The sequence below is a fragment of the Nymphaea colorata genome, chromosome 2 (genome assembly GCF_008831285.2).
Source record: "Nymphaea colorata isolate Beijing-Zhang1983 chromosome 2, ASM883128v2, whole genome shotgun sequence".
In the NCBI taxonomy this organism is placed as follows: Eukaryota; Viridiplantae; Streptophyta; class Magnoliopsida; order Nymphaeales; family Nymphaeaceae; genus Nymphaea; species Nymphaea colorata.
In genome coordinates, this window is record NC_045139.1 from 4021362 (window position 1) to 4029998 (window position 8637).

General features: G+C 39.0%; 1 protein-coding gene across 2 annotated transcripts; it reads right to left on the minus strand.

Moving 5' to 3' along the window:
* Positions 1 to 712: 712 nt before the first annotated feature.
* Positions 713 to 5995, minus strand: LOC116249061 (disease resistance protein RUN1-like). 2 transcript variants are annotated; one of them, XM_031622175.2, is made up of 5 exons: positions 5380 to 5995; positions 3710 to 4832; positions 3324 to 3626; positions 1901 to 3238; positions 713 to 1812 (listed from the first exon to the last, which is right to left on the minus strand). In XM_031622175.2, the coding sequence occupies exons 1-5, from the start codon at positions 5904 to 5906 to the stop codon at positions 1282 to 1284; spliced, it is 3822 nt and encodes a 1273-aa protein (XP_031478035.1). In that variant the 5' UTR covers positions 5907 to 5995; the 3' UTR covers positions 713 to 1281. The 2 variants fall into 2 exon arrangements, with proteins under 2 accessions (XP_031478035.1, XP_031478036.1); XM_031622176.2 differs by having other exon boundaries at positions 3710 to 4824; positions 5380 to 5468.
* Between the last annotated feature and the right edge of the window lie 2642 nt (positions 5996 to 8637).

Consider the following 8637-nt stretch of genomic DNA (forward strand, 5'->3'; position numbering starts at 1 on the left):
TTTAAAAATTCACTGCTAAAAAGACCATAAACTATTACTAAAATCACCATAAACTTCAACTGCTGTCAAGTGAATGCATGTATTTTAATGACAAACTTTGAAATTTTAACCATATGGTAATATCTAACGTATAACAACCATTGAAATTTTTAATGTTTTGTGATATTAAAAACGGGTAGCAAATGGTATGTTTAATCGTTAAAAACTATAAACAACGAATTATCATTGAGAAATGCACCATTTGCACGGTCTTTAGCATCACAAAATGTAAAAAACTCATCCAGTGATGGATGTCTGATGGATTTTCAATTCCTCTTGAGAGTTTTGCTAGTGCAGGCCCCACACGAACACCCACGTTTGTGATTAAAAAAAAAAAACAAAAAACAAAAAAATTGACGCTGGACGGTTTCATCAATGTCAAAGAAGTTGGTAGATACCAAAAACCTTGAGGAAAAATAAAAACCAGACCTCATAAATTTATGTAAATTTTTTTTAAACAAAATATAACATCCTAATGTGTTTATAAACACTAATTTTACATGAATCATACTTTAGTTCAAGTCATTTGTATAAAAAAATTGATCTTCATACTACCAAAATTTGATGTTATAAGCGACTATTAAAAAAATTATTTAAGAGAAAAAAAACAACTTTCACATCAAACCATAAGTTAAATTTCCAAAAAAAAAAAAAAAAACCCTTACCTAAGTGGTAACCAATGAAAGCCATCCAACATCGAATGGCACATTACATTTCGAAGTCAAAACGTTTGTTGCCATTTACAATTACACACCTGTCTGGTTAGATCAGAAGAGATCGACGGCTCATACCTTCGCATAGGTTGTCATATTCTATTATTTATGCGCGTAGATAAACACATCTTGGTGTGCGGGCGCACATGCACAACCAGCCACCAAATGCCAGCAAGAAAGGAAAAAAGAAAAACTACCCACCAATTAAGTGCCATTATTACATCATAAGATCGACCGACCGACTCACAGGATCCTAAGTTGATGAGCAATACCTGCCCATTAACAGGGACGTACAACTTTCTTCATGGAACAGGGAGACCTCGATCTCTTGAAGAGACGATGGTGATGTGTAGTTAGTGAAGGCTTGACATCATCGAGCGCTCTTTCTGTGTAACTGTCTGCTGATGAGTCATGTTCGAAGAAGCACAAGGCATTATGTTGCCTCATGGGGTTCTTGGTTGGCTCTGCAAATGCTGCCGAGTGATTTTGAGTTAATTGCATGGCGTACGTGGGGATATGTCCTTTTCAACTACCAAGAGACAGACTCATCATCAGAAGACGTGTATTCAAGTAATTCCCTGGTGGTGAACACATGATCTTGGAAGTCTGGGTTTTCTTCAAGGAAGAAATCCAACAATCCTGGAGTTTCCCGTGGCCTATAAGCAATGTATATGTAACACTTGTTCACTTGAAGCTCTCTGCACCAAGGGATTCTTTCAATTGATACCCTGATCCAGTCTCCATCTTGTATGTGGTCAAGCATTGGATCATTTTCTTGGCAACGGAAACAGTAAGTACCATAATCACTATTTTTAGTTGCCCACCGAAAGCTGCTTGTAATTCCATAGACTTCTTTGTCACCAGACATAATAGTAACTTGAATACGAACAATTGGTAGTATCAACCTGTTGAAGGTGACATCCAAGGACAATATCGCTTCTACCACCTTAAGTTTAGGCTTCGAAGTATTCGGAAGCCAAATGGAGAATTGATGATGCAAGTGAAACTCGGAAGCCTGCACTCCTGAGATTTCCAAAACCTCCAAACGTTCAAACGTTTCCTGCAAGTGACACAAAAAGTATAAGGGAAGAAGTATCAGCAGCCCAATTTTATGACATAAGTTGTGTGGCTTATATCATAAGTCGCACCTTAACAAGTGAATCCTTTGTAGCAGAATCGAGGTTACCACAGCCACGGATGTGTAGGAGTCTCAAGAACTTCATCTTTTCAAGGCCACAAACATTTAGAAGTCCTTCGCAATCAGACAGATATAATGTTTGTAAAGACACCAAGTTGGTGAGATCAACGCTTTCCAGAGTGTTACAGCAACTGAGATCCAAGAAAGTCAGAGATGCAGGAAGTTGGGGGAGAGACTGAAGCTCCTGACAGTAACGTAAGTAAAGTGTTTTGAGTGCAGAAAGATCTCCAATACTTGATGGTAGGCTGCAGAAGTCGTTAGAGTCTAACATCAAGAACTTCAAAGATGATAGGCGTCCGAAATCATTAGGAATTACGCCATTTGACAAATTGCATTTTGACAGATCTAATTCTTGTAAGGAGCGAAGCAACGAGAAAGTAGGGGGAAGTATATCAAGATTAGAGTTCCCACGCAAATTTAGTACTCTCAGATTGCTTAGACTTCCAAAATTCTGTGGAAGTCGATTAATTGGACATAATTCCATGTCGAACGTGTGCAAGTTCACAAGCAGACTCACATCTTCAGGCAAATAACTGATACTAGTGTTTTGCATCTTCAGACGAGATAAACTTGAAAGTTTTCCCATACATTCAGGTAGAGAAGTAAGATTCATGCAATCAGATACTGACAGCACCTGCAGTTGGTCCAATAGTCCTACAGAATTGGGCAGTTCCACTATGCACGTGCCATCCAGTAGAAGCTTAATCAAACTCCTGGCATTGCCAATGGAATTAGGAAGGGACACTAGTGACATACAGTTTCTGGCACTTAGCTTTTGAAGCTTTTCCAATGATCCTATTGAATCTGGTATTCTTCTTATTGAAGTACAGTCTAATATAAGCACTTCCAGCGAATGCAGGCTTCCAATAGAATCTGGTAATTCTTTCAGTGATTCACACATATTCAAAGATAGCCGACAAAGGTTTGACAATTGCACCACAGATTTAGGCAACACTTTTACTGCAGTTCCATCAAGGACAAGATCTGTTAAAGATTCCAAATCTCCCAATCTTTTTGGTAAAGTGTCAAGTTTTAAGCAACATGAAAGCATAAGGACTTTTAGGGACTTCAAATGACAAATATGATGTGGGAGCTTGACCAGTTCTTTGCAGTCGCTCATATTCAAGATGACCAAGTCTATCAACTTCCCGATTGATTCATGAATTGTGACCAATTTGCTGCATCCTTCAAGCACTAATCTGACCAATCTAGGGAAGTTGGCAAGGTCAGGAGTTACAGTCAAATGATCCAGATGACTGAGATTGAGAACCTTCAATTTGTCAAAGATCTGCAAGTGTCCCTCCCAAATAAGTACAAATACATACAAATGAAAATGAGAAATTGAGAATAAATAATTAGAGATTATAAGTTACCTTGTTAGTCTGCCGCACCTGCTTTTTCAGCACTTGGCATATTCTACTTTTACACAAGTCGAGAACTGCAATTTCTTCAAGGTTAAAGTTACATGGAAGTGATTCCAGTGGGCACCCTTGCCATTCTAACCATTTCAATCTTCTAGGAAAATCTTCATATGCACCTTGAATTTTCGCATAATTGAGACGAAGCAACCTAAGATTGGGCATTGCTGCAAAAGCTTGTGCTTTCAAATAGGTCTTCTTCCCACGTTTCTTGACATCTTTGAAGTTCAGGGTTATACTCTCAACACTCTCAGTTCCCTGGTGATCGACACATAGATCAGCTGAATGGTACAAATCCATAGAAAAAAAATTCAGATGAAGAATTATGAAATTACTCTTACTTTCCGATCATTTAGTAGATGCAAGATTTCATCATGACTCCACAGCCTACTGCGATTTCCAGGCTCTAAAGGGCTTTCATGCCTGATGATTTCTCTCCCCATGTCTCTAAGTTGATCATGCATCTCTATCACGTTGTTTTTCTCATTGATACTAAGCAGCGATTTGTGTTGAAGAACCTTGATTCCTATGTAAGGGAAGAGACCACAGCCCTTCCATGCATGAATAGCACTATCTTTGTCTATTCCAATAAAGAAACTTGCAACATCCAGAAATAAACATTTTTCTGCTTCATCAAGCTGATCATAGCTTAGTTTTAATGTCGATTGGACATCATCTGGTTCAATTTGCTTCAAGTTGTCTAAAACATCTTCCCATTCTTTTGTGCTCCTCTTATCAAACAATAAAGATCCAAACACCTCTAGAGAAAGAGGGAGTCCAGCCAGAAGTGATACAACTTCTTCAGAGAGCTTCATATACTCTTCCAATGGCCAATCCTTCCTGAATGCATGATGACTCAACAACTGAAGGGATTGAATTCTGTTCAATCTCTCAACAGTATAAATCTGACACCATTTTGGTTCCTGCTGCAAATTCAAAATGTTCAAGATATGCTCATCTCTTGTTGTAATTATGATCCTTGTTCCTGCACAGAACGAATCTCGCTCACCAACCAGTGCATCAAGCTGTTTCTTGTCGTCAACATCATCTAGAACAATGAGAATTGGCTTCGTATGAAATCTCTGCTTCATTATACTTGTTCCCTGGCTAACTCCACGTACAGGTTGAATCTTGCCTTTGAAAATGTCACGAATAAGCTGGTTTTGTAGAGAGACAAGCCCATTTGGCTGTTTGGAGACTTCTCTGATATTTGATATAAAGCTTCTTCCTTGGAATTGGTGAGAAATTGTATTGTAGATGGCCTTTGAAAGAGTTGTTTTTCCGATCCCAGCCATTCCGTGAATCCCAATTATGCGAACATCTGGAGCTGAGAGTTTCAACAGTTTCAACACTTGCTGCACTCGTGAATCAATTCCAATGGGGTGTTCTGTCAAATCCAAAGTAGTTCCAGCTATTACACTTAGAATCCTCTTCACAATCACTTGGACTAGCTTTGCTGCATTCCTGCAGGATAAGCGCAGGGCAATGAAGCAAAAAAGGACACAAGCAAAGAAAATATACCAACAAACACACATTATAGCCAATATACATACATACATATATATGTATATATATATACATATCCCCATCTGATTCATAACTTGTTTTCTACTAAGTTATACCACAGAAGCGAAGTATCGATTATATAAGAACATTAAAAATAATTACACACATTTACATAAAACCAAAATGTTAAGTCCTTGAACCCTTACGCTTAAACATGCAATCTAAATGAATATATTTCAGACTCGATTACTCGTGTTTAATGCCAAATATGAGAACTTTTAATGATCAAAACGTAGGTCTTGGCATGCAATTTTGCGTCTAAATTATGTCCTAATATGAATTACTAAATTTGCATTTTAGAAGTCAGACCGGATGCATTTGATCCAATCAACCAATCCGATTTAAATTTCTTCTCCACTTCTGTTTTTTTTTTACCAAACACGATCAACAAGGTCTAGAGGCGTCAAACATTAGCCAAGAGAAAGAGCGAGAGAGCCCGTGGTACCTGTCATCAGCGTGGCTGTCCACAACGTACCCAACGATCTCTCCCACCTCTTTCATGGCGTCTCTCCACTCACTCACGCTGCCCTTCTCTTCCGCCCTGGACTCCTCCTCCAACCTCCGGAATGCGGCCTCGAAGGGCCCCCGTTGCCGGCGGACGTCCGACGGATCGACGCCGAGGAACACCGGAAGTATCACCCTCCCGCCGCAGGCCGACGCCACCATCTTGGCAAGCTCCGAGAGGCGCCACCCCGAGTCCGCGTACGACTCGGAGATGATGGGCAGGAAGACCTGTGAAGCCTCCACGTGCGGAAGCGCCGTCACCTGCTTATTCTCCGGCACGCCGACCGCTGGAGGAGTCCGCACGTCGTGCTGCTTCAGCGCAGCCGACAAGCGGCCCGCGAACCCCTCGCCGCGCGCGTCGCTGCCGCTGAAGCTCAGGAGCACGTCGAACTCGAATCGACGCCACTGCTTCGGCTCGGCCGCCGCCATCCGCGGCTCTGGCTCATCATCATTGCCTCCCATCTTCATTTTCCGATCGCCGGATCAGATTGAAAGGCTCCTCCGTCTCTCTCCTCCTCCTCTCCTCCTCTGCGTTGACACAATTCATTCTTTCTCTCTCCCTCACACGCGTATGTATCAGGTCAATGGCTCAAATTCAAAGAAAAGATATACTGTTTACCGTATTTGCGTTTACGGCTGTTCATGTATTAGGATGTGAATTCAGATTCAAATGCGATTGAGGAAAGAAACTATACTGTACTCGAATCTGAATTCACCAATTTGAATCTGATTTTTTAGATTAACATCTGAAATTCTGAATCTGAATCCGTCTTTTCAGCTGAATCTAAATTTCGTGCACTGCAATATGTTAAAATACAAGTTTCAAAATATATAGGCATTGGATGTATGATATTTATGTTAAATTATATGCAATTTGAATCGCAAAAGGATCTAAACAGAATTTGCTATCCCTATATGCATCTGCCCCAACCTTATTTCAATTTTATACTTAAAATTCATGCTCAAACATCAGAAATGTGTTAAAACTTATTTCAATTTGCTCGAAGTCCAAGAGGCTAAGATCATTTGTTCGGGCCCTAACATGAGGCAACGTGTTAGGATCAGAAAAATGTTGAAATTGAAAAAAAAAAGAAAAAAAAACTATCCTCTCTGGTTAACAATATTCATGAAATTTTAGAATCAAAATGTTCATTTTTCAATAAATTAGAATTAATAAACAAACGGGTATTTTCTTTTAGGGGTTATCTGATTCCATTCCAGTTTAAAAAGGAATTATAATTATGAAATTTTTATTCTTGAACGAAAATTCCAAACCATCAAACGCCCAAGAATCAAAGAATAAGAACACCTAACAATCAAGAACATGGAACCATCAAACGCCTAAGAATTAAAGAATAAGAACAAGTAACAAGCAAGAAAAGAAGCAAGAACATGGCTTGTAATTACAGCTAAGCTATCGAATATCAAAATCTTTCTTACAAGAAAGTAATCTTAAAACATCCTTATTTGAATTAGAACCACATAGAACAAAATCAATCCCAGAGCTGGCCAGGATATTCAAGAGCATCCCTCCTCCCCACATATTCCAAACACACATTTTCACCTTCTACAAGGAGCCGAGCCAAGGGAGGGTTTGCATGGGTCCTGACCTCACTTAAAAAAAAAAATCAAAAATTTGCATGTAAATTTTACAAAATTTCACTTGTTCTACATAAAAATTTTGGAAAATGGTATCTCAGCCTTAATCAAAATTTAAAAACTTGAATTCGACCCTCCTCGTGAAAATTTTTTGCTCCGCCTCTGCCTCTCATCGCCACTTAGATCAAACCTGGTTACAAGCACATCTCTATGCACAAAAAAATGGTGCACATGGGTTGCAATGACCAAAATTTCCTTATTAAATAAAAAATTAAAATTAAGGGTAGAAAATTATTATGAAAAAGTGAAAAAGTATAAAATGTCCACTTACTTATATAAAAAAAAAATTAAATGCTCCTACCTCCTTGGATGCATACTTTGTTGCGTGCACACATTTGTCCGTGCAATACCCTAATAGAGCGTTGATTTTTGAGTTCTGGTCCACTTGCGATGGTTTGGATCCAGATCCATTCCCTAATAGAGGGTTGGATACAAGATAGCAATGCGTTCACAACTCACTCAACCTGCCGCTGGCCGGCTCATATACACAAGCATTCACCCATGACATACATGCCTAAGATCGAGTACAAACCACACCCTAAATCCTATGGATTAGGCTAATCTGGGAAAAGGAACCCGAGACTGTGTCCGCTGCACCTCGCACTTTGGAGGAGCCCTTCGAGAGTCACAAGGCCAATGGCGCCCAAGCAAATAACTCCTGGCCCCGATCTATAGGGTGCCATGAAAGATTACCGAGCCGGGGCTCGCCCAACGTCTCCTCACTGCAGCAGCCGAGTAGAATGAATATGACCTCTGAGGCTATGGGGTACTGTTATAAAAATTCTCATTTTTGAAGGGGCACAACATACATAAATAAGTAAATAATTGTAAGAAACTTATGTAAAAATAAATAAAAATTTTGTTGTTGGTGTGGGCAACTGCCCACACCTGCCTATATTTTTAGTTATGCTGAACAAAATATTTTTCTTTCTCTTCTCTTTAATCTTAGCTGTTTGTTGTGCTTATTGTTTAGATTTTGTATTTGGGTGACTATTTGTTTCCTATTTATGCTTTAATGAGTTTTTACATGTTGTACCAAGTGACGGGTAGTGTAATCGGTCAGGTTGGGTGGTGTGTTACAGCGATGTTATTATTTCAATTCTTGGTGGGTGCTATCCTTATGGTATTGAAGAGAAATGTTGATCTTGGATTTGAAATACCATTATGAAGCCAATAGGCATGGTTCAAATTACGGCATATAATCTCATCCAAAGCATGATAAATCTAGAAAAATTCGCTGGGGCACTTATATATATATATATATATATATATATATATATATATATATATATATAAAAGATTCCCATTTAAAAATAAAGAACTTTTAAGAGATTGGTGTGAGCAGTTGTTCACACCAGTCACAATGTGGCTATGCCAGGAGATAATTTTATCTAAAATTACAAGAAGATCATATTAAGACATTTTGTCTTATTGTCACCAAATGCAACTACTCCCAAATTGACCACCACTTAACTGGAATATTAGCCCACTAATCAAACACATATTCAATCTCTGATATCTCTGATAACTTCTTCATGTT

Coding starts and splice junctions, on each gene's coding strand:
- LOC116249061 (XM_031622175.2), bottom strand. CDS start 5,906: ATGAAGATGGGAGGCAATGATGATGAGCCAGAGCCGCGGATGGCGGCG. Junction 4,833..5,379: donor GACAGCCACGCTGATGACAG/GTACCACGGGCT, acceptor CTTATCCTGCAG/GAATGCAGCAAAGCTAGTCC. Junction 3,627..3,709: donor ATCTACTAAATGATCGGAAA/GTAAGAGTAATT, acceptor GTCGATCACCAG/GGAACTGAGAGTGTTGAGAG.